The following is a 27406-nucleotide window of genomic DNA, read 5'->3' as shown; positions in this document are numbered from 1 at the left end:
GGCCTTAGGAGGTATTACATAGGAATTTCAGAAGGGGTCAGCTCCCAATTTGGCACCAAATAAGTAGCCAGATTTTTAGAGGAGCTCAGCACAATGCCCTAACACCTGAAAGTCTGGTCTGGTGTGCATGAAGGACCTAAAGACCTAAATCAAAGGTTAATTCCATTTGTTATTCCCCCATGAACTAGTGAAGACTGGTAACAGAGCTGAGAGTACCCATATTTCTAATTATTGCCAAGATCTCCTAAGGACCATTTAGTGGAATAAATTTAAGTGAGCCTCTAAAATACAGTGCTAATCTCTGATTCATGTTCACGCTTGCAGTATCTATAATCAATAATAATTGTGCCTAGACCTGTGCCTGTATTTACTGTACAGGAAAAGTACACAAGGCTTGTTTAGAGAAAAAAAACGGAGTTAAGAGCAAATAATAGGAAACTTACTTAAAAAAAACAGATGGAGCATTTCTGCTTTTAAAATATGACTTAATATAAAAATTTAGCATCAAAACACTACAAAATTAAGTAGTTCATCTCTGAAACTGTATACCAGAAAGATGAAGTGAAGAGTGGGCGTATATTTGAGATTTTTAAAGCACTGATATTAATTCAAGATGCCATTACTTTGGCAGTCTGGTTTCCATACTTGTAATGCAGTAAGATAGAGTTTAATTCATAATGTCGAAGATGCCCTTGTAACGCACACAGGACACAGACAAATCACTGCTCCTCCCTGCTCCCAGACATCAGTTAGTGACTAATGAAACACGGCTTGCTCTCATCCAGAGGAAGAAATGAGCATGAATGCAATCTAAAAATGCTAAAAATACAGAAAGACTCGTCTGTCAATATCACATTGTTAAAGATTTAATGACAAAGGTAACTTTTCCTTTTAGCTTGTCCTTATCAAGAGAGATACCCAGATGGTAATTTAAGAGTTAAGGCACTAATGGACTCTTCAGTTTCACTGAGCATCCACGTGCTGATTTTATCTTGCAATACAGTATTTCGCATTCTCAGCGAAGTCAACAGAGATTTAGTCAATAGTGTCACAGCCTTTGGATGATTTGAATCTATGGACTCTTCAGTTTCACTGAGCATCCACGTGCTGATTTTATCTTGCAATACAGTATTTCGCATTCTCAGCGAAGTCAACAGAGATTTAGTCAATAGTGTCACAGCCTTTGGATGAGTATTTGAATCTTACCAGTATCCAAACCATCATTAAAGAAGATAGGTCATTTGGGAAACAAAGGAGAGCATTAGTAAAATTCAATACTAAAAGATGGGGTTGGTTCAGTAGGTGTTTTATGATTCCTTATGAATAGCATTTTATTCTAATTACCACCCCTTTCTTCTATGTGCAGTATCCATAAGAGTATGCAAAACATACCAAGTATATCACAGGAAAATTTTTTTTTCATAACAGATGGCAGCAGAAAATACCTATTGAGTAATCTTATGTGCTATAAACCACTTAGCATAATGTTAGTTTGATTCATTTGATGGAATGTATAATTTAAAATTACTAGCAAATTACACTGACCTGATATAATCTGAACAGCTTAAACGTTACCAAGTAGATTACTTACTTGGCACACCTGATTTTAAGTAGAAGAGCCATAATTCCATATTGCTTCATGTCTGCAAAGTGCCACTACACTTAAATAACAGTAACAAAACCACAGTTATAAAGTAAAATATAAATGAAGTTTAACATGTATTGAGTGTAATAACAGATGAATTTAATCCTTTATCTATTGTTATTTGTTTCATATACACACACTTTTGCAGTTATCCTTCATTTAAGTTTCAAAGTCTAAAGAAAACAAAAACAAACTACATACTTAGCTCCATTAGTGCAATAAGAAGAAAATGACACATCTGTAATAATAATGCCTATATTTCTATACTGCTTTAGAATTTCAATAGATTCCCACTTTACCACCACAAGAAGACGACCTCTAAATCTGTGAATCATTTAATTTTATGCATTCTTTTGGTATTTCATTTGGGAGTTATGGACTGTGAAATATGCACCATGATGAGAAAACAATTATCTAGCACACCTGTTGTTTGTGCATATTGTATTTAAGCAGGGCTTGCAGTGGCTACTACTTTATCCCACTGTGAAATCCAAAATGGGGAGGCTTTCAAAGTTGACCTGATGACATGAACTTACACTCTTACATGTAACACGTGGCTTGTACTTACCACAGCACATACTGTGATAACATTAGAACAAATCCATGCCAATTTTTGCTATCAGAATGTCAGTGAGAAAGATTTTTCCATTTAGAAAGGAAACCTGAATGAATGACTCTTGACTTATATACACCAAATATATATATAAAAAAAATTGTAATCTGCAAAACCAGAAACATATCAGACAAAAAAATGGATCTGTTGGTCACACAAAACATAAACACATGAGTACCTCTCATGGAGTTTTCACAAAGTTCACAATCTAGAATAAAGGCTGCCTCTAATCAGCCTCTATACTTACACTTGACCATTTATGCAGGGAGTTACATGATAAGTTGCTAATGCATCTTGCTAATACATTCAGCAAACAGAGCAGGCTGAAATAGCATCCAACAGGTTAAGCGTTGTTGTAGGTTAAATATAACTGCATGGAATAAAAAAGCTTACCTTTTTAATGCTTATTAGAAGTTTGAAGCAGGGCAAGTTTGGAAAGGAATATAGCAATACTATTTCGTATTGTGGAGCTCCTTCCTTCTTTCTTAAATTTATTCCCATACTGAATGTACACAATAATAGGAAAAAACATGAAAAACATTCTTGTATTTAATGAGTCAGCCCACATACTTGCTTAGGGTTTCAAATGCCATATTGGATTCCTGCCATCATGTGTATCATCGCTGATAATAAAAGTCTTTGCATAAAATAAAGAGAAGTCTATGATTCATCGTGTCAGTTGCATATTTTTCTTTGTCTAAAAAATAGGCAGTAAAATCTCACTTTTGTTGTTAAGGCCTGTCACATCAGTACAGCCCCACAGTTTTCTTGACATGTGCTTACTCTGAAAAACTGTCTTTGCTCTTCAGAACAATGCCTGTATATTTCTTCAAAACTTAAAAAATATTGCTCTCCTCAGTCAAAATCATTCATAAATACTTCACCAAAGATCACTTGTGGCTTTCCTAAAGATTATTTGCTCATTTGATTTACTGTTTTGGGTATCTCTGTAGCAATTTATTATCATTAGAATAATGAGAAAAGCTCATATTTAGATTTGGTATCTGAAAATTATGTATTTAAAATTGTATCACAAAATGTCACGTTTGTGTAGATATGGAAAACCTTTCAGCGCTTTTCTTTGGAACTTCTCAAGGCTAGTTAAAGTACTTGGACATATGAAATTCTAGCGGTTGGAGGTAATTTTCTCTTAAAAGCATTATCATTTTCATCAGAACTATATGCCTAGTGAGCTTTAGTTAATACTTTCTTTTTGTTTTAGAGAAAATTGGTAAGAATTTAGGTGCTGAAATAAGGGACAACAGTCTGACAAGAAGGGAGATCACCAAAACACAAATTACAGATGGAGCAGACCTGTCAGGTCAGTTGATCTAACTCCCTCAATAAAATACTGTTCTCCACTGAACCTCTAGCTGTGCTTTGTTTGCTTTAGTTTTAAATGTTGTGAGGGATAATGCCGTACCTCTCCTCTCATACATCATGCCATGGTCCATAACAAAAATTTTTGTGATGTTCCTTTATCAGCCTGAATTAGATTTAGATCCAGAAATCATTTTGGCAAATGTTTTCTTTTAAGAATGAAAGTTTTATAGTTTCCCTCGTCAGAAAAGAGCAGGTCGGGATTCCCCCATGTTACAGACCGGTGTTCTTGAGGGACAAGAAAAGCCACCTCAGCCATTTCGCTCGAGGGATCTCACAAAGCTTCTTGGAGGTCTACACAGAACGGCTGTGATTTACATACTTACAAGCCAAAGTCCCTGTGACTAGAGATGCCCTGTAGAGAGCCACTGCTGCGGATGACATCCAGTGATTCTCAGTGCCCTCCCAAAAATCTGCTTATCTCAGAGCCTCCTTCCAGAGCTGGCTGGATATCAGATATGAGCCTAATTCTGGTATTATGCTGCTGCTGTTCATTCAAAACTAGAAGTCATACGACCTAACTTAGGGAGGTTAGATGGAGTTTCTTCGGAGGGGGCTATTTCCTTTCCTTCTCTCATCACTGACTTTGGTCACCCATTCATCTAACCAGTAGGCTGTCATGAACACTTTATTTCTGTAATGTTTCTTCAGCATATATTTGGAGCTGCAAACAGAGCGAGTAAGAAATATGGTTTATAATGTATTACTACATGTTGATGATTTGAGCTGAGATGAAATACAGAGATTCAAAGCTTTGTATTTCTGTCTTCTCAGATGTTATTGGTGAGTGAGGACATGACAGAAATAGAAAGTAGGTACCAGTTTACTGAGATAATGCAAGACTGGAAATAATGACATCAGCAGCTTCACATGAAGAAATGTTCCTTTAACTTGTTCTTGAACGTCTCAAAAATCTTTGAGTGTTCCTTACTAGATCGCTATCTTGATTCCTGTTACACAGAAGCATTCCTATAATTTCTGACTGCTACAAGACTGGATGCTTTTTCCTGGGACAGGATCTTCATGACAGTAATTGTGCACCTTTGGTAGCCTTGATCTGGAGAAAGCACTCCAGCAGGGCTACAGCCTGAAATCTTTTGAGAACTGCAAATGGTGTAAAAACCACCACCTCACTTCTTCGTAGGTGCTCTACCGGCAACGTAATTCTTGGATAAAGTTTAATGTACTATTTTAAACTTAATATATCTCAAACATGCTTTAAATTTATGTGATTACCTTTTTGTCTGTTGATACAGCCCTTGAGATTGTCGTAACTTTTAAGCAGTTTTCCACTACTGCTGAAACAATTAGTAGATCTGAAATTAATTTCTCCCTCAAGCCACCATCCTGATTCCTGAGCAAGTACATATCACTACAGCTACTGCAACACTGGATTTCTATTTGTATGTTTACTGGGAAGAAAAGGACAGAGTTTGTTCTGGAGCTGGAACTTTTCAGAAGATTTGCAGATAAGAGTACCCTGACAATCTGACGGATACAAAGGAACAAATGTGAACTAAGAAAATAAGCAGGTCAACTGCAGGGGTTTCAAAACTTCGAACACAATTTGCTGATCTTGGTCTCAAGTCTGCCTGCTCGCTGAAGAGCCCAGAGGCACAAGGTAGGACTAGTAGCTGGCTTCTGTCAGATGGGAATTATGCTGCTGCTCAGCATATAATGTTCCAGTTATTTAAATATACTTTGGACTGCTGACAAACTGTTTTCTAACAGTGCATGATGATCTTTAGTTTTAATTTCAAACCCTCAGATGCTTACTTTCTGAAATACTTAAATATTTCGTATATTTGATTGCTGTAAAGTAATGTAACTTCACTTTTAACCTTCTGCATTCAGACATCATCATGTCTAACGACGTCTGAACCAGAGGTCAGACTCTGAGGCCAGATATTTCATCTCCTTTTGTCAGGTGTTAGGGCAAGTAATTGTCCTCATTTTCTTCCCATATATAATAATGTCGTTGGTGCAATTTACCCCTTCCTGCTACGTTGTACAACTGTTTCCATCTAAGTATGTACAGCTATACTCTATCGCATAAGTTAGGGCATAGTTGTCAGGTTATTAAAAGAGCTAATATCAATGCAGTTATAACAAAGTAGTTATTATTTAAATTGACTTTCTGAGAATTCAGCAGACTGTGCTGTAGCATTCTAGACAAAATTTTAGACATAAAATTAAACAATGTGGATGGTCCATGAGTAATAAATGAAACTAATCTAGCCAGAGGAACACAAGGAGAAAATAGATGCTTCGAGTCCTCCCTGCTTTGTTCTGGAGTTGATAAAGTAGAATTTTTATGATGGAAATAAAATGGCAATAAAAATATAGTTTAGGATCAGAGATACTGTAAATCTTATGATTAGAAATATTATTTTATACTTTCCCAAATATGAAAATTTTATTACTTATTTAATCAAATAAATCAACTCAATAAATGTTACTGCTTGCCACTTTTTAACACATTTCACTGAAGGTTCCCTGCATGCTTTATAAAAAAACTGTGACAGCAAACTTCTGGGTGAAAAGTGAAAGCAAGTCTTCATCCATGGGAAGAATTCAGCTAACAAACACGTTGAATTTATATAACGAGAGATACATAATATAAAAAAATTACTGTGTTATCTATCAGAAGGCAAACCCTGACCCCTGTTATTCTCAGTAACTTTATAGAAGTCATCATTGTTGTGAAAGGGGGATATGTAATATCAGAATCAGGTTCAATGTCATTAGTTGTATTTTCAGGTAGGAGTGGAAAGAGAGGGCTAACTACAAGACAAAGATCTGTGAAAAGATCTGTGTCACAAGACTGAGCAGCCTATACCTGATAAAGCCAAAACAAGTCTGTGAGACAACATAGCTAAGAACATAGCTAAGAAGTGGAAAAACTCTGTAATTTGGTGATTTTAGCAGTTGGAAGTTTCTTTGAAGAAAACACTGCATCATTTAGAAAAAATAAGGCAAAGACAGAAATATAATGATGTTGACATTCACATTTAAAAATGCAGATGCTATACATGGCCATGGGCAAAGCAGAGGTGTTACGTTTCATCTAAGGCTTCTTATTCCTACTCTTGTATCCTTTCTTTGGATTTATCTTACCCCTTCAGCAACCTTCTGTATATCACCTCCACAAATTTCCCTCTTCACTTCCAACCAGTTTCTCTCTACCCAATTTTAAATCTTAAGTCTATTATTCCAACTATTTCTCCCACTGCCAGATGAAATACAAGGTGGCTCACTAAAACGGAGTTCCTGGTTTTCTTTTCCCAAACATCTCTTGCTATGACAGGCAGAATTACCCCTTCAGCAACCTTCTGTATATCACCTCCACAAATTTCCCTCTTCACTTCCAACCAGTTTCTCTCTACCCAATTTTAAATCTTAAGTCTATTATTCCAACTATTTCTCCCACTGCCAGATGAAATACAAGGTGGCTCACTAAAACGGAGTTCCTGGTTTTCTTTTCCCAAACATCTCTTGCTATGACAGGCAGAATTTCACCTCTTTTTAGCAACAGTAACTGAGGAAAATGAAGGCTGCTTGGGCAGAAGCTACTCCTCTGTGCTAGTTTTTAACTCAAACTATTGCTCTTCTTCCAAATGTGCTGAGACAGAAACACTTTTCCAAGGCTTCTTCGTTTAAGAAGAGAGATTGGCTGAACAAAATAAAATAAAATAAAATAAAATAAAATTAAATTAAATTAAATTAAAAAAAATAGGTGATCAGGCTCCTCTTTATTTATCTAACCTAACACCGGCTCTGTAAATCACACCCTTCAGCTAGAAAGAATATCCCCAGAAATATAGGGTAGCCCTTAAAATCATCTACAATACAAAAGAGGTAACAACAAAAAAAGCTTGAGTTATCTCTTCTTCCTCCTTACATTTTGCATCAGCATTACTTAATCTTTTCATGACAGGAGTGACATATCCTCTGTGCCACTCTCCCTACAAGCAGTAAGCACAGCAAAATTTCTAGTAGCAAAGAACTTACATGGCAATATACATAATCACATGCCTCAAGAAAACACGCCTATTTCTTTTAAAATACTATTAGGCCCTCCGATTTCATGAGTACTTACACTTGTAAATGCATGAAAGTGTAATACTTTTAATAATAGTTTTACAGCGAAGGATTCCTGAAGCAGTCATGAAAACCTTACTACGTGATTTTTTTTTTTAATTGGTAGCAATCAGCTTTTCTTTTTGATCTGTGTAAGAAGCATGAGGAAAAACAACATAGTGCAATTGGTATGGTATACGGGCCATTATTCTACAGTCAGATTCAGAACACTGGTACCAATCTTTTCTTTGAAAAAAATGCGAATGATCTGATTTCTAAAAATAATATGTATCATGTATTATTTGCTTAAAATCAAATATACAAAAAACCTAGGGCAATGGTGAAATCTTTTTTTTAAGAAATCTATGTTTCCTTTGAAATCTAAGATGTCAAGAATGTTTGCGGTTTAAAAATAAGCTTACTCTTTAATACAAGAGTCTTCTAATGTCAATGACAGAATAATTTGATGGTAATATACAATCAAATCACAGAAGTTGATATGCAGAAAAAGTAACTAATACTATTTATTTTTAGCTTATACCCTCTTCTGCAGCATTCTTCAAGATTTTTAATTGTACTGAGTGTGAATACTCCTAGGAGGAGATTAGCATGTAAATAAAATTGAACTGTATTACATCAGACAGTACAGGAAAGGTGAAATTAACACCATGTGTGTCATCCCCCTCCCCGTCCCCCTTACCAGTATTTGCCCATTCACTCTGATTAGGGTCATGATTTAACAGGAATGTCCTTAACCACATATTTGGTACTCTTCTGTAGAGTGACAGATTTAAACAAATATTTAGCTACTGCTCTAAATCTCGGATGTATGCATTTCCAAGAAGACATAATACAAACTGTGCTTCAGTTCTATGCAGGCACAAAACAATATTTGCTTAATTTCAGCCCTAAGAAAACACCCTTCTTCAGATTTTACATCTCAGACTGCAAGATCACAGACTACACACCATTTATTCAAGTCTGGAGTACAGTTAAAGGATAAGTAAATTTTTGGAAACTCACAAATTTACTGTTTTTTTTTTTTTGTAAAAAACAACATATGAAGTGTATTAAAAGAAGTTCTTCATTTTCTGATATACACTGCAACTTGTTCTCTGCTTTTTTTCCCCAGGGGGGTTAAAATCTGTTGATAGCAAGAGTAGGGACATAACAGCAAATTTTGCTGCTGTCTGGGAGACCTGGGCTTTGTGAATGATCTTAATTTTCTTTCTTCCTCAGCCAATAAAGACAAAGCAAGTGAAAAGGGGGGAAAAAAATCTATACACATTAGTTCCTGCCAAACCGTGCAGGAGCAATGTTGTAAAACAGTCAGAATCCCTCAGGAAAACCTGCTAGATCATTTGGTTCTTTCTTCCACTTGATGCAGGTTCATCTCTTTCAACTTCTTTCACAGCAGTGACATAATCCAGTTTCAAGGAACTCAAGTCAAAGCATTGATCCCACTTTTCAGATGCTATCTAACACTTCTATAACACTCCCAGAATAACCTGGCTTTATTGTTGCCACACAAGGAATTGGGAAGAAGAGCCATATCTGTAATAAAGAATGTGCAACGTATGACTTCTGTGCAATCTAACCCAATACTAACATAGACTAGAGTCAGGCACTTTGGAAACAGAAAAAAGAAATAAAAATAAAAATAGAGGAAAAAAACCCTCAAAACCAGGAAGAAGGAGCAGGTGATGTGACTGTCAAAAGCAGAAGAAGTGAGCAATAAAGGTCCATGTTGTGGTGGATGTGTCAGAAACTCTGAATGCATAAAGATAAATCAGTGCTACACAGCAGTCTATGAAGGATGAACAAACAGGAAAGAAAGCAGGGGGCAAGGGAGAAGAAATCAGAAGAGAGAAGGTCTTGACCTAGCAATACCTAAATCAACACAAAATCAAGAGACAGAACAAGAATCTGAGGATAACGCAAGAACCCAGATCCCTGTGATGGTGACCTGGCACTACTCTGCCTGTGCTTCAGAGTTTCACAGTAAGAATAGCTATTTGCCCTCACCGTGGGGATTCCCTTGCCTTTAAGCACCAGCTGGTGAGCAGACCGTGTCTCCTCAATAAACAGCCCAAGCTGATGAGAGTTAGCAGCTCTCAGCTGTCAAGCAACAGTGCAAGGGCCCAATTTGACTTTGAGATACAGACACACAGCATCAGAGGATTCAAATAAGATACACATTTAATATCACTTACCTAGCTGACATGACCCAAATTTCTCCTCCAAAATGAATGACTTTTTCTCTAATATGAAATAAAATATATTGCTAAAACCAGAATTTGCCCTATTGTTAGAAACCTGCAAAGTTTTAATTAGTCCTCATTTACTGTTCTCCTAGCTCATGGTCAGATTTGTTGCAATTTCTGCAAAGCAATTCTACTTCTACAAAAAGATGACAAAGCAATGGATTAATTCACAATAATGGACTTTGGCAAATGAAAAGGGATACTGAAACATCTCTTATTATTCCAGAACGGCAAAGGAGTGGGAGATGGGTCAATTGGCTTCTCAGCTATATCCTCCCATAAAACATTGGAAAAAAAAATCACTCTAAGCCTGTGAAGATGTACTTAAGTCCTTGTAACACATATGGCAAAAGTTAAATAAATGGGCTGTCTTCTCACAGGAAATTACACTGTTCACCATCAAGCAGAATGTTAAGGAATCCGAGCTTCTCCCCTGCAGAGGGATAATGAACCCATATCATTCCATTTATCATAGTGAAGAAGCACCTAAAAAAGTTACTCTGCAGGTGTGCTCCTTTCTCCACATTTGCACATAATATGTAGTCATAGGTCATCGGCGTACACTTTCAGTTTCAATGGTATCAGATTATAGATAACGGATATTCTTCTAATGTATTAAATCTATCAACTGTCATTTCCTGCTTATTGACGTAACCTTAAAAAGAAGAAAAATATTTTATAATTGTGAGAAATATAAAGCTCATAGCTTGCCTTCTGCAAAGGCCATTTCCTACCTGAAGAAGGAGGTCAGAAGCTGGTTTGACTCTCTGCTGGAAAAGCACACTTAATGTTCGATTCTGTTGTTCCAAATCAAAAACTCTTGTTTTCAGCTTTATACATTCCTCCCTCAGATCCTGCAGCACAAGGGAAAATAGGAAGATTAGAAAGCAGGTAACAGGAGCACTTAAAAAGCTCTAAGTAATGTCAGATACTAAGAAGAAATACATATACAACTTTTAAAATAGTACAAATCAGAAAAATGTGCTACTTCATTTTCTCTGGTTGTTTGATCATCACAGGATAACATTAAAAAAATCTTGTAATGAGAAACAGTAGTTACCTGACACATCCTTTTGGAGTTTTCTGTGAGTATGAAAAGTGACTTTGCTAGCAATGTGTTTCATTTTGCAGCCGACACAAAGCAGAAAGCAGCAATTAAGATACGAATATTGTAATAAGCATAAACTAAGGAAAAAGCATAAGCTATACCAAACCAGGAAGAAGTTCAAAGTGGTACTGTGCCTTCAAGGTACTCTTCTGAAGTCTGATCCCCTCCTTGCTTTTTCTGGAATAACCAAGTCAGCATTTCTGGCTGGCATATTGGGGGTGGTCTGTATCTTCCCCACTGTAACTTGCCACTGTAGAGCTGGCTAGGCCATAGTAAGATGTTGGTGCACCAGACACATGTGGTACTATGATCCTGCCTGTCGTTTCCAACATGAGGTACCAAAAAGCCTTAAAATAGGCCATTAGAAGCAGAGGTGGAGTGTAAAACCTCTGCATCTTAAGGCACAGGACATTACTGTCGAAACTGAAAGATGCAGGTCTTTTAGCCAAGGCTGAGTCAGCATCATCATGAAGGAGCCATTAATGGCTTTCAGATACAGCAAATATCTATCTATCCGTCTGTCTGTCTGTCTGTCTGTCTTCAATGTAAGACCTGCTTTTCCTGGCCACTTGAAGGAATACAGGATTCTATCAGAAAGAGAATTTTGGAGAGAGAACAGAATCTGACACTCAGCCTTTCAGTGTAATTTGTGCAGATGTCCATTTTGAGGTGTGAGAGCTTCATAAATCAGGAAGAGCAGTCTCCTAATAAAGATTACATATAAAAATAGTAAGCTGCAGCCATAAAAAAAAATTAAATCTCCAAAATACTTTCCCATATTCCTTTAAATTTAGGACAGTTGCTGCCCTGTGGTATTGCCTAGCTGATACTACTTTCCACCATATGAAAGTGGAGAAACAGGCCTCTGGATCCCCATATGCTGTCCTGTCAATACCATTATCAACATGGTGACCTAGCCTTATGAGAAAACAACTCAGAGGAGGAAACGGTAGTCAGATGTAGCTTAAATTCTTGCCTACAGTTGCTCTAGTCTCCACTGTAACCAGCACTGAGGTTATAAAAGGTGAACACACAATAAAACAAGCTCATCTTGAGACTTTCAGAAAATTGTGAACATCTTTTTATGCATATAGTATGTATCAGATTTCATGATACTACTGGATAAATGCGGTTATTTTCTCCTGATAGTTTCTTAATATTTGTTTTAGGTGGCTGTCAAGTGGCTGTTCAAGTAAAATTGCTAGAGCCTTCCAACACGACCCCCACAAAATCTTGAGTTTGATGCTTTGTAAAGCCCTAAAGCTTTGATTTCTGTCAGTGAGACCTCTTGTCTCTGGTCTTACACAAGGCAATCTCTGTTAGGAAACTGCAAGCATCAAGACCCATCATTATCTGCCTTTCACAAATAATCAGGGAATTTAAAACAGAGCCTTAGCTGTTACAACAGTTTTTAACATTTCAACACTACTAAGTGCACTGAAAGGGAAAAATTATTCACAGAAACTGACAATGTAGAAAAAATTTAAATCTTAGCAATGCCTCTGCTTAAAACCTTCCTATCTTAAGCTTTAAAACCATAAGATTTATGTTTCAAACTTTAGACTTTCTGTAAAAAGTGAAATATAAGATAGTAGATTACCCGCCCAGATGCTATAAACAGTGCCAATGGTAATGCCACACATAGTCCAGAGGAGAAATGAGGCACATTAAGGTAGCAGTATTCTGGTAAAATAAAGTCTGAGTTTAGAAAGTTGAAGTCCTGAAATTACCAATTAATACAACTACCAAATGTCTGAAGCATGTAATTCCTCTCCTGTGGGCAAAATGACCAGCCATTAGGATAGCAATCTCCCACATATCTAAGGTATTCCTATGGTCTCACTATAGTAATATCCAAGCATCTCTCTATTCTTACTTTTTCTCTTCAGTATGAGACTCACTCTTCTCCAAAATGGGATTCAATTCCCTCATTAGAGGTTCCAGAAATACGCTGCTCTTCCTCTGAAGATGCTTCTTCTGTTTTAACTCTTAATTCACTTCTTTTTTATTTCATTGATGAAAAAGAAGAAGAAATAACTTTCATACAGAACCCAGAGTAAAAAAGTATTCTCCTGAACACACTCCTGTGGAGTGGGGTAATATGCAAAGAGCAGATATATAGATCACAAAACAATTTCATTAAGTGGTGTAACTCAAATTTCAAACTGCTTATCCAGGTCTTTCATGGGGGGGGGGGAATCCAGTCTCCAGCACTCCTATCATCTCATGTGATATGAAAAGTCTTTGGGTGGAAGGAGAAAGAATGGATGCTTCCAGTAAGTATCAGAGCATACAGGTTTGTCTCAAATCATTTTGTTGTTTTTCTGACTTCTTAAATTTCCCAGAGGTAAAATTTGCTATTAGTAAGTGGTAAAAAATCCATATAATTTTGCTACATAGAATTGTGAAATTTTGCTGCGTGGCTAATTCAGCACAAATCTCAATTTAATATACTTTCTCCATAGTCACAGTAAAAATAAGCCTCATATTAGAGAAATTCTATATGTACTGTAACAAATTATATACTTGAAAAGTGCACATTTAAGACTGTAATTCCATTTCAAGGTTTCAGTGACATTGATAAATCACTCAAGCTTTGCTCACTCAATTTGTGTCACCAGAATCTCTCAGTGGAATCACAGTCCTTCCACATACTGGCGAGTACACAGTGCTTTATTTGTTACATTACAGCATATACTTAATTTAAGCAAAAATTAGTCCTTGAGGGACAATTTCAAATTCACAGCAAAGCCTACTCAGCGTGCGTTACTGTACAAAATCACTCTTCTCCATTTTCTGAAAGCTCTCAGCTTTTCTTCATGTCTCACTGTGCCCCAGAGGTGTGTTATCTCACTGTGGCATGACTGGCTCTGTCTTACTGCTTAGCTGTACAACAGTAGATTTATCTGTTTACTAGTTACTATTTGGATTCCGATATCTACCTATTTGGGACTGGTGTGAGGAGTCCAATTTCCTCTTTATTGTATGCTATTGTGTTCCTGTCTTTTCTTATAAAAGGACTTGCATGAATGGTGTCAGGAGTACTGTAACAGTTAATATTCATTAGCATTTAGAAGAGTACTCTCTTTCCTCTTTCTATGGATATTAAATTAGCTGTTATTACTCAGTAATAGGTAAGCAGTTGTTAAATCCCATCAATACTAAGTAAATCACTTTATTAAATGTATTCAAATCTGTTTTTATTGTATCCATATTAACTCCTTGGTTCCTATGGGTTTGGGAGGATTAATTACTGAGAAAGTATGTAGTCATCAAAATGTCTGACACCTTTGCAAAGGGACTCAGGAAGCTCCTCTCTTCATTTGGGAAACAACCATAATATTCCCAAACTAGAGATTAATATATTGAGATTAACCCTCTGGTAAATATTTAATCACATATGGTTTTATATTACAAAACGTGGATGAGGTTTTTGTGTGTATTAATATGAGAAAATGCCTCAATTTCCATTTAAGCTGTATTGAAACAAAGATTTGGGATTTTTTTTAAACAGCTGAAGTTATGTTTCTAAAAGGTGTTACAGCAATAGCTCTGCAGACTGCAGTCCTCTGATGATACACAGACCATACAGCATATGTGTACACAGAGTACGGGAAGAGTAAGTAATACAGCAGAGATAGCAGCAGTGCAAGCTTCCCCATATGTTGTGGTTTGCACAAATCACCTCCAAGCTACAACACTTCCAATTGCTGTAAGGCAATATCCCTCTTCTAGAGTAAAAGGCTTTGTTGTGCCATCAAAAAACCATGGGATTGAACAATGATACTTTCACCCCTAACCTGTGGTAACAGCTGTGTCGCTGTTTTGCGGCCACAACTGCCGGGTGAAGAGATTTAGGGAACGTTATTAGTTCTGGATTCCTGATGCTAGCTTGGGCCACAGGAATGTGTTATCTATGTAACAGGTAACTGCACCCTCCTGAGTCTTGCATCACTCACCTACAGGCCACCTGGACATCTCTGTCTTCAGGGCAGGATACCCAAGAGCAGACTTAATGGGATCAGAACATCTCTCTGTGCATCTTTTAATCTATCCAGAATGTCATAAAATTGATGCACAAAAAATCTGCCCAGTAAGGAGCTGAGAAGGGTATCCAGCCTTCTCTCTGACGTGCAGATGGCCAAACGCAACCTTCTGCACCTATTTACCATTCACTTCGGTGCAGATGTTTATGGGTGCGGATGTTTGTCTATCCTGCTGTCAGGGCACACTCCCCACTTTTAGGAGTTTAGTTGGCAGAGTTCAAGGTCATCTCGTTCATGTCTGAGCCGCGCAGCACCCACCTTGCAGCTACGCCCACACCCAGCCTCCTGCCGCCTTGATCCTGAGCTGCGTCCTGACCCCCTGGCTTGGCTTCACTCAGACCTGCCTCCTTCCCATGGACCTGCCCAGCGAACTTGGGACCAAGGCTGACCCTGATCAGGGCCTCCAGGCCCCACCCTGACACTGGATGCGTAGCATCCTGCCTGCCCTGCTGTCACCCTCAGTCCCTGCTCACCCCCTTTGCGGGAGCGTTCTGCTGTTTCGAATGACGTCCATAATGGAGGCTTTGGAGCCACTCTCCAAAAGCTATTCCAGCACTTTGCTATATTTGCATCTAGAAGGCTTTTGGGCATGTGGCAGAGGTTTTTGATGATCTTAACTTGGTGTTTCTTGCTGCATTTTAAGAACGTTATTTCTTGTCCTGTCATTCAGTGTAGACAAAACAGTTTATATTCTTCTTTGCATTATCTGCACTAAAAGACTGTATTTATGTCTCTTTCAGACTCGTCTTTTAAAGCTAAATGATCCAAAGAATTTAGTAATGCCACATTCATCAAGTGGTCTAGATCTCACAAAGGATCATTTCATGAATATTGAAAGGTTCATAGCTTATTATTATAGATCTTTATACTTTGTTTGTCTTTCACCCACCCCACCCCCCACCCACCCCCAACAAAATGACATCATGGAATCATGTTCAAATCAAAGACCACTTTTTTGTAGAACTGTCCTACCAGTTATTCCCTACCCTCTCTGGGCAGCTGATTATTTCTGCTTGTAAGTATTACCTTGCTTTTCTCTCTGTTTAATTTAATCTTATTTTTTTTCCAGATCACTTTTTCATTTTAGCAAGCTAATTTTTAATATTACTCCTCCCACTAGGTTCTATCTGAAACAACCACACTTCATATCCAACCATTTGGACAGACTTGATTTGATCCAGAACTGACCTTTATAGAAGCCATAGTGAATCTTTTCATTCTGCCAGGTTTGCAATCACCCTACAAGAATTTTACCTGTGCAGTACTTCCCTTGCTTACCCAGGAGAATGGAGCAGGAGGACAGCAAAAGGTTTTTTAAGACAAAATGCATGTTCTCTTTTGCTGGTTCCCAGCCCACAAATAGAGTAGCCAAACCCCCATTCTATACATGGAGCCTTCTCTTTTACTCAGGGAAGCACAGGCCCACACCAGGAAGTCTTTCCTTCCAATGAATGTGAGTGAGCTTGCCAGCTACTGACCTGCACTGTAATTTATCTGTTTTACGTTCCACAGGAATGGACTGTGGGAGCGACATAACTTGTTATGGACAGCGAATGGAAAAATCACCATCTGGAGGAAGGATTTTCAGTTGCTATTGTCTCAATGTAGGTAAACAATAAAAATTGGATATGGGTCCTATATGACCAAGCCATAAAGATGTACAGTCTCATGGATTTTTATTCATTTGGATTACAAAAAACTTGACTTTGGGCCTGACATGTGGCAGCCTTGGCAATTAAATGTGTGAACATCGTTAAAAAATGTATACTATATAAGAACATGTATTTCTCAAATGAACAATGAACATCTGCAAGCTTTAAGTTATACCACAATACCTAAACCACAACTTACCTTTTGAGTAAGTAGAGCCTGAACAACCTGATTAGCTACCTGAAATAAATAAATAAAATAGTTTAAGTATGTTACCGTGTGTTTATGCATAACAATACCTTCTTTTGTGGCTTTACATTCCACTTTCCATCTACAACCACCACCAATTCTAGTATTTTCATTATTTACTAGTATTTTCATCAGGTAATACTAGTAAGAATACATGAAATGCACGCTAACTACTTCTGTCCTAGTCCTCATTATAAACAAACGTGTATTGTATCAATTGCAGTATGACATGATGGACATTTGGTTAACTTCTGTCATCTCTTCTTTGGACTAAATTAAAACCTCACAGTCCTATATGCAGCTGGTGTGCATCAGCACGGATTGCCTGCATTCACTAGAGCTGATTTTTACCAGTCGAGGATGGAGTCCTGAATGTTTTCATGAAGTTTAATTGTTTGTTGATTCAATATTGATAAAATGGTACATCTATCATGACAAGCAGAAACCATAAAGTGCCACAGAAAATTAAAGTACCTACTGTCATCAGAATGTGGTTGGAAGGCATTCACACCACATAGCATAATTGACTTGAATGAGATTACACACCATTGATTAGTAGAACTATATATTCAACTGGGAATTTTTGAAGTTATATATTTAATACATCCTTTCTAATTTATATTTACCAGCAGGCATAGGGGCAGGGAAGGGGAAGAAGGAGGGACAGAAAGAGGGACTGAGATAAGATTTTCTGTTGACAATGTCTAACTTGTATGTTACATTTCTAATGTAATTTAAAACTATATAAGCATATGTTATCACACAATGTGTTTGCCTATATTTTTGCTCTTGCATTTAGGCAGAGCAACTAGAGATCTCACTCTGTGCAAAAAGAGACAGTAGTTATGATTTCTGGCTTGGTTTTGGCTTTCAGAAATTACAGTAAAGCATATGCAGGTATCACCAAATCTGCATTGATTCTTCTTACTCTTGGCAAATTAAAAGAAAAAACCCCACACCATTGATGTCAACTGAGTTGTGAGGAAAGAGTTGAAGCTAATTCATTTCTGTAAATAATTCAATTCTGTTAGATCTGAAAGTTACATTTGATTCATACTCTCATAAAATTGCCTAGTATCAATTTTTTTTCTCCAAACTGGTCCCTAACTTAAGGCAGCCCATGGAACAATGGTCCCATAAAATAGCTCTATACATGATTTAACAGAAGACACAGACTAATATTAGAACAGTAATAACCAACAGAAGTAAATATGTTACAGTTTTGAAGAACCATGTGCCTTGCCCTATAGGCTTTCAGGATCTACATCCGACAGTGTTCTTTCTGGCATGTACTTTTAACGTCTGTTTGCTCTACCTGAAAATTGAACAAACCATACCAAATACATTATTTCTTTACTTTCTGACATGGAGTTACTTTACCAAGGAAGAACTAAAACGTTCTTTGAAGTATGTACTAGTCACTCACAACAGAATAGCCTACTAAATTACTCCTATAGCTTTATATATTGCACAGAGGAGTGTAAATGGCATAATCTTCCAAATGGGAAAAAACTGAACTTGCCGATGCATATGTGACAAATTTTCCAGCTTTGAGTGTATGAAGTTAGGTATCTAAATGAAAGCACCTGCCAGTGATCCATAGCTCCCATAGATCTCAATGAGATATGTTACTAGTTTCTTTACAAAATGAGGTTGTTTTATTCTAGTATCTAGCAACTTGGCAAACTGCGTTGCTATTACCATTCAAAGATTTTCAGGTCTGTATTCTTGGTTTTCAGCAGGAACAGAGATGGGAAGCCTTCAGTGAAATGTTCTGCAGTTACTAAAATTAATTTAGCAGTCATTAAGTGGAATCATATCCAAACTTTTGCATTTGAAATGAGGTTGCCATTCCACTCCTACAGCAGCGCTAGTGTCCAGATGGAAATAAACTGCTAAGCTAGCAGATCTACTTAATTTTTAATTACAGGTATCGAGACACCATGGATATGAATGAACAACATAAGCCAGCACTACAAAACTGACAACAACCGAAAACTGAGGAAACTGAGACCACTGAAGGCAGAGGGACTGACTTATGAGATGCAGAATATGTGAAATTCCCACTGATATGAGGCAGAACCGCGGCTCAATCCCAGTAAAAAGCAGGCTGTAAAATGTGATTTTGACCTGTGATTCATGCAGTTAATCAAGGTGAAACAAGGAATAGAATAGAGATGGCCGGTTCCTTAGTCTGCTGTTATGTAGGAGATGACACTGCTTGCCTTCACACTGCCTGCCTTTCCTTTGAACTTAATAGCCAAGATCTTTAGGTGAGGTTTCCTTTTGTGGATTGCAATAAAAGAGAGAAAAGATCCAGCTTCACTTTTTCCTTACACAATTATGTTTACATATACATGTTATAAAGTGGTCTTAATAGAAAAGGTATAAAAGAATGAATCAAAGAAAAGAGACCCTAGTATAACAACTGTTATACCTTTTACAAGTACTGAGATTTTACACAGCTGCCTTTAACTTATGGTTTCATTCGCACAAAGACATTTCAAGTGTACTAAAACGAAAGGTCTTATATTTTATTCAAATCTTAAAAATAGAATGCCTTTTTAAGGTAACTTTGTATTTTTGATTAGCTAATTCTTAAAATATCAGCAAAAATATAATCTATCCTAAGTTGCACAATTTCCTGCAGGTAAGTATGGCGAAGTTTGACAGAAATCTCAGCTGACACAGTGATGTGAATAACCATGACATTGCCACTTACCAATAAACTGACTGCTGAATTCCAGGATAGGAAACTAGGATTAAGCATGTTAACCTCAAACCCCAAAGGTACAAGACGGCAATCCTGGTTTTTGCATTAAATTTTTCAGTGACAGATATGTTTATGGATTATTTCTGAAATTAAATGAGCTCTTTTCTTATTCAGCAAGTACTGGAACATTTCAATGACACCTTCTTCCAAATACTGTTTTAAAGTTGTTTATATGTACACTTCACAGGTGAACAACTACTTTAAAAATCAGTGAATATTTATTAAAATTCATAAAGGACTCACTTCAGCTTGACCCATATCCTTTTCAGATTTCATGTCTGTGAACATTTGAGTTTCACTGAATTTTACTATGAAAACGATTACAGAGCATGCATTTTTAAGTCACAGGTGCAAGCATTCATACATTAAATGTGGCACATTATATGAATGAAAAGAACTATGTAAAATCATTGATAAAAAAAGAAAAATGAGAGAAAATAATGGCAGGCATAGCTTTAAAAACTCAGCTCTGGTATCTTTTTGTCACACGTAGACAGAAAAATCACGGTGGTTATTTTTACTACCTTCATATGCAGCTTAATGGCTACCAACACCTCAGCAGAAAGCACGCTGTGCATAGCAAGTGTCCTTATCACATGGCTGTAGAGGCCTGAGGGACCAAGCAGGGACACTATTGGCAGGGTGGCCAGATTAAATGATGGTTGAGTACCCTGAGCAGAGTTTGCCTGTGTCCAGGGAAGAAAAGCTGCAATCTGAGGATGCTCAATGATGAGTGAAAGCTGGCAGCATTCTCCCAATAGTTATCAAACGATGTTCCCAACCTTCATTACCTAAAAGGCCTGTCAAGCATCCCAAACATGTAACTAGCCAGAATGGTTAGGTACTAGCTTTGGAGGTAAGCACTCCTTGTGTATCAGCCCAGGAGAAGTTCAATACACTCATAATTAATCGGACTTCAGAGGCAAAATTAAAATAATGGTTGTAGTAGGCACTCAATTTTTTTGGTGGCAGGCTTAGGTGTCTCAGGTTTGGGTGTGATCACAGCCTCGTGTTCTCAGGAACATCTGTGTTCCTCCCTTTAAACCCATCAGGTCTCCCTGGGGCAAAATGGAGCTGCAGCACAGACCGATACATAGCTGTTGAGGATACATCTGCTCCTAAAAACTGCTGAAGAAGTCCTGAAGCCCAAACTAGGGAAGGCCTGAAGAGATTTTCACCTTCAAGAAGTGGGGTTGGTGTGAGAAGAGTTATGAACAGAGGAAGCATCAGACTTAAAGTCTTAAAGGAAAGAAATTTTCAAGTGGAAGACTTTTTTTTTTCCTTTTCATAACAAGATTTATGAAAAGCATTTTATTTTCTTAAGATCTCCAGTAAGAATCTGTGTTTGGAAAGGACTTTGTCACATACAACACATCCTCAGAAGACTCTGGCTGGAAGTGAAGGTTTTCACAATCATTGATTGGGTTATTCACTAATTACATTTATGTCTCATCTCCTATCTCTTTATTGTTACTATAATGAAGTAGGGTGAGAACATGCGATTTCTTGTGAAGCTCCACCAAGGGAATGTGCTCAGGTGGGTGCTAACCTGGGACTCTGCAGAACTTGCAATTATTAAATATGGGTTTGTTGCCTGAGTCACTGGCAACAACTTCTTCACCTCAGTGATCAGAAAGGATTAGTTCCAAATTTGTGTCAGCTAAAACAATGCTGGTTACAGTGCCACTGCCAAAGCATTGTGGGGGCTGAAAGGGGGAGAAGAAAAAAGTGATACCAAGCCATGGGGAAGGACAAGAGAGGTCACTACACACAAAACAGAAGACAAAAAAGGAAGAAGATAAGCAAACAAAAAATCAAGCAGGGAAGCACAAAACCACAAGTGACGAGAAGCTCTTTCTCCTGAAAAAGTTGACACAGTGGGAGAAGATGGATACAGCGGTGGTAATATGGAAGAACTGAAAACAGCCAACGTAACATTGAAGATAATAAAGTTCAGAGCATAGTTTGATCTAATTATTCGCTCTTTAAACTGCAACAGCGTGTAAAAAACACAACCCTGGATCAGAAATCTATCATGTTACTGCAAACACAATAAAAACTTATCTTCTGTCTATATAATCTGTATGGAGTGTTTTGCTGGAATGAACAATTATGGTGCTTTACTGATTCCCAAAATTAATTATGTAGGCAGATTTTGTCCTAGACAATCAGAAAACAATTTTAAGTTAAGCCCTGTAATTTAAACTGAAGTTAATAATTATATGGTAATTTCATCGTTATCACCAAGATATCGAAATATCATTCAAGTGTGCATTGAATGGAGTGACTCAGGCCAATGCAGACCAAGGCTCTGCCGGTATCCCAGTGCCACAGAACAGACAGAGCATAACCTAGTGGGAAAGTGTATCTGCAAGTCTTTTACTCTAGCTCCCTGATAAAAATATGCTATAGTGGCAAAAGTGCAGATTTGCTGATGAAAATTTGCACTAAACTGGAGGCTTCTTGTAGCAGAGCTGTATTGCTCATGCCAGTAATACTTCAGCAAATGCTGATTAAAAATTCAAAAAGCTGGTATGAAGACATGAATTGTCATCTGTTATGTGTGGTTTGCACACTCACGCACTCTTTTCTCAAAGGTACACCTGAGATGCTGGTGTAGTTTTTGTTTTGTTTTGTTTGCATGTTAGCTAACTACTTATGCTACTATGCATTCTTCTTATGGAACAGGTAAATGATTTCTACTAAGCAACTCTTTGAGCTACCAAAAGTCTTAAAACTATTTTAAGCTCTTGTGTACGCTGAAGAGCCTTATTTCAGGGTAAATAGGAGGAACAAGTAAGCATCAGTATATATATGGAGAAAGCTGACATTTCTGGAATGGTAAGCATTGCTAGAGTGCTCAGAGAGTAACTGATGGGTGAATTATATTGTAGTTGTAACTGAAAAGTCTGATCAGAAGCTGAGCCACGCAGCAGAAGTGAGCCAACAGCTAGAAAAAACCCAGCATAAAAAGCTGTGTGTGTAACCCTAAGGGAGAGCTTAGAGACGAAATTCCCCGGTTACAGAATATATTACATAGGAAAGCTGGGGGATTTTTGACGGAAGAAGCCACTGCCACCTGTGTTCCACTCTACAGAAAAGGAGTACACAAAACCTAATAGGCAAATTACCATTTTCTCCTCCTCATGAAACCAAACCAGTGCCAAATATTGGTCACAGGGATATCAACTTTTTGGTGAAGAGATGTGGTCAAAACAGGATTTACAGCAGAGGTCATGGAGAGCAATATCTATGACTGCCAGACACATGTTCTTGGAATTAATTAGAATGAGGTTATACTAGAAAATTGCAGAACAACGTCAACCTTGTAAGAGAGGAAGAGATTCATTTCTATTCATTTAATTATAGTACCAGGTAAGAACAATCTTTTTATCTATCCACCTTACCTCATCAAGACATCTTTCATACTGTTCTCTCTGATTTTCATTTTCCAGAGCCAGCGCTGAATTCTCTGCCTACAGTAAAACAGAATAAATAAATAAATACGTAAATTAACCAAAGGGTATCTTCTACTACATGACAATTCATAAAAATTCTCAGGGTGCTTACTTTGTGTACTTCTTTAAGATCCAGAATGAAAAGCACCATACAATTTATTGTGCTACAAGTTGCTATTTTGAGTAAAATCAGAAGCAACATTCATTTATGAGATTATTCACACCATGCATTACAATTTAGAACAATATCAGAGCAGATATTCCAAGTATGCCCACAATCTCATCTTGTCAGGTGCAATAGAGTTGGCAATGAAATATTATAGAAGATACTGGTATATCTTTTCTTCCTCTCCCTTTTCTGTTTAGAGTGAACTTGCTATCTGAGAAAGCCACTTGGAAGCAGAGGCAGCTACTATCAAAAGGAAACAAAAGGCAATCTTATGTTAACTTTTAACTGCAGCAGCTCTTCATAAGCCTGGTTTCTGCAGTGGGTAACTCCAGATGCACCGGTCATACTATAGCTAATTGGTGAATTACACCCCTTAACTGAACCAGATAAATTTATTAGTCTTTACTTAAAAAACAATTCCTATCATTTCAAGAGTAAAAGAGGTATTTTACTACATCTAAGTGCAATCTTAAGTCAGAAAATTTCTCTCCCACATATGTCAGTTTAAATATGATAGCTTCCTGTATAGTAGTGCCTTTCATCTATCTTTAATTTCCATTACACTCATATTTTTGCATAGAGCAAACTTCAAAATGGCACAATCTGGTATGTAAATTACAGTAAATCAACGTATTTTATCATATATTATGACTTGACTTTAGGAATTCTTTCAGTATTGGAAAAGGCAAATCTCTAAAGTGTGCTGTATACAGTGGCATCAGAGCAAGTTTCAACTAGTTTTCTCTTAAAGACTGAGAAACTAAAACAATATATAAAATTAGATGAGTTAAAACTGGCTCTAGAAACCTCTCTGCCTCCCATGCATAACTTCACATCACGTAACCATAACACCAAAATCAATGCATTCACGTAATTACAACTATTATACAATTTACATTATTTGCTTCACTTTAACCTTCTGTCAGCCTATAAAAGTAAAATGAATGCTGTTTCAAAAGAACTGTGGTTATACAAAGCAACAGTCATAAATATAGTTAACATCTGTAATTATAGAGAAAAATTTAATGTAATGTACTGTATGGAAAGATTCTGTGGAATGATGCACAGTTCTCTCTTCCTTGTTAAGAAAAGTCAATCATTCAACAAAATGAAAATCCCAAAGTCCAATACATTGATTCATTAACAACAATTTCAAATTCAGCTAAATCCTAAAAATAATATTAGGAAGAAAAAGTAAACATAGATAATTATCCAGTATATTGAAAGAGAATAAAGAATAAAAGGGAGGTAAGAAACAAGGGCACATTGAGTTTACTTATTTACAAGTCTAAATAAACAAGTGTATGGAATCCGTGCTTTATCTTGAGGGTACAATCAAAGCCAGCAAAGGTGGTAAAATGCTCTGCATCATATTATCACAATGTCACCTACCAATGGATTCAACATATGGCTATAAAAAGTCTATGGGTGATCCTGCAGAGAGCACTGTGAGATGAGGCAGCAAAAAGTACAGATGCAGAAGTAAGTAACAAAGTAGAAGCAGAAGCTGCAAAAGCAAAAGCAGCAGTAAGAAATCAGAAGCTGGAGGGTAAATAGTCCTCCATACTGAAGAGGCTATCATATACAGGTATCAGTTTGCTTTTATAGAGACATTCTTGCAGATTAATTGATTGATAAAAATAAAAAGATGATCGGTACATAAAGATCTGTTTCTATGAGTTAAAGATTTTCAGATGTTTTCTCTATGACTATCACCCTAAAATGCCATCCAAAATAAATTCTTATCATAGAATCATAGAATAGTTTGGGTTGGAAGGGACCTCTAAAGGTCATCTAGTCCAACCCCCCTGCCGTGGGCAGGGACATCTTCAACTAGATCAGGTTGCTCAGAGCCTGGTCTAACCTGGCCTTGAACGTTGCCAGGGATGGCGCATCTACTACCTCTCTGGGCAACCTGTGCCAGTGTTTCACCATCCCCGTAAAAAATTTCTTTCTTAGTCTGAATCTACTCTCTTTTAGTTTAAAACTATTACCCCTTGTCCTATCACAACAGGCCCTACTAAAAAGTCTGTCCCCATCTTTCTTATAAGCCCCCTTTAAGTACTGAAAGGCCGCAATAAGGTCTCCCCAGAGCCTTCTCTTCTTACTGTTTTGAAGCAATCATTAAAGGATTAGTCTGCACAGCCTTTAATTCATTCATGTTGGTATACCTATGGGTTTGATTTTTTTAATTTTCATTTTCACTAACATAAAAATATATTGTATGATTTTATCCTGAAATAGTTAGGGCAGACTGCTCCCACATAGGGATGTCGAAAAGAACTACAACACACAGTTGTAGTATACAAAATACCCAGAGAGCTCCCCATATTTCTCTTACTCCTTTTTTTTGAATGCTGTGAAAATGGAAGCTAAGTCTTCTTGGATCTGTTAGCTGAATCTCCGATTTCAGTGAGCTATTCCTTTACAAATAGGCTACCAAAATTAGGAAATCTGAACTTGACAGCTTTATAAATAAATGCTACATTTCCCCTCTTATCAAGCCACAGTGGAAACACCTGTATAATAAAGCCCTTTTTCACACCACTGGCTTCGAAAGTGTAGTGAAAGGATGTAATGCAGTCACTGTTAGTTTGACTTTTGTGCTTCTTGATTGCCAAGCAAATCATGCCTATTTATTTGGCATTTTTGTAATGAGGACTGGACTAGAAGGGAACACTTGAATGACTTTTCTTAAGATCCTGTGCCAGTTCCCACAACATGGGAAAACCAGTACTTGATATACTAAATCACTTGATATTGCAACTGAATGCTTGATAATAATCCTCATTCCCCCCAAAGTATTCATTTGGAAAATTTGTAATAGCACTTGTGGTCTCAAAACCCTGCCTCCTAATCCAAACCTTCAGTTATTTAACAGAAACCACTGGGTTTTGATGTTACTGTAAACCTGCTTAATTTTTGCTCAGAGGGATCTGCCTACCTCCAGTATTGCATATTCCAGGCGTCTTTTGCCAGTTAAGCAAAGTAGGTCTCCTTGGAGGAAACCACTATTACATTTTATTTTCGCTTTTATTTTCAGGCCATACTTACACTAGGCTAAGCTGCAATAAGAAGCCCACGCTTCTCACAGCATGAAAGCTATTGCACACTTGCAGGCACCCAGAGGCAGTGGCAGAGAAGTACTGACCCCTAATGTAGTCACTTCTCCCATACATAACCTAGCAGGGGACTAGGCAGGAAAAAGCCTAGATTACAGAGAACAGTACTCTCTTAGATATCAACTGATTTCTGTAGTGATTTCTAGTCTTAGGTATAGCTGTCCTGTAGGAATTTATGTATATTTTATGTTACACATAGAAATAAACCATCTCTGTCCCTAAGCCTCGCAAACACTAAAAGTGATGCAGCCCAGCAAACTGCTGCAGACAAGCGACATTCAATGCCTGCCACCAACGCCTACAGGCAAGCATGTCTTTTCTTGGGGGGTCAGCTCTCAAAGCACAGCATCATTCAGTCAGCCAAAAATAACCGTGGCATAATTTACCATTAAAGGAAACATTACATGTTCCTTTTGGATCATTATAGATTCAAGGATTCTACAAATGTCAAAACAGAGGTACTTCCTAGTTCTGATTTGAAAGAAAGTATTTTGCACAAGAGTCTCTCCAAACATTGGAAAACTTAAAGGTTTCAATCATGACTTGGATAATGCTAAACAGCCTGCAACTGCCTTAATTAGAGACAACTTTGTTCTGAACTGTGAGACTGAGTTTATGGAAAATCAATCTGAAAGTGAAAACTTCAGACTACTTTGTATAAAACAGAGGTTGCCTTGTATTGATACCATTGCTAAGATACAGCTATTCTGAGAGCCTTTGTCAACTCCAATTTTAATCCCTTTCTCAGGATGGAAAACATGGCCCTAGTAATGACGAAGATTATCTTCAGGTCAGCTAAGAGCTTTCTCTCTCCCTCATAGATGTTGAAGAACACTGTGTTTTCTCCTA

At 37.4% G+C, this 27406-nt stretch overlaps 1 protein-coding gene across 1 annotated transcript in view; it reads right to left on the bottom strand.

Moving 5' to 3' along the window:
* The window catches only part of NCKAP5 (NCK associated protein 5), a 467588-nt gene that overhangs the window by 92675 nt on the left and 347507 nt on the right, over positions 1-27406 (bottom strand). The window contains exons 9-11 of the mRNA XM_019472169.1: positions 23216-23284; positions 16988-17026; positions 10717-10836 (exon numbers count right to left, since the gene is read on the bottom strand). Of these exons, the coding sequence (XP_019327714.1) occupies positions 10717-10836; positions 16988-17026; positions 23216-23284 (228 nt within the window). The remainder of the gene's footprint in view (positions 1-10716; positions 10837-16987; positions 17027-23215; positions 23285-27406) is intronic.

The sequence above is a fragment of the Aptenodytes forsteri genome, unplaced genomic scaffold, assembly GCF_000699145.1.
Source record: "Aptenodytes forsteri isolate BGI_AS27 unplaced genomic scaffold, ASM69914v1 Scaffold11, whole genome shotgun sequence".
NCBI classification, from domain to species: domain Eukaryota; kingdom Metazoa; phylum Chordata; class Aves; order Sphenisciformes; family Spheniscidae; genus Aptenodytes; species Aptenodytes forsteri.
Note: the sequence above shows the minus strand (reverse complement) of the source record. Positions and strands in the feature narration are given on the sequence as shown.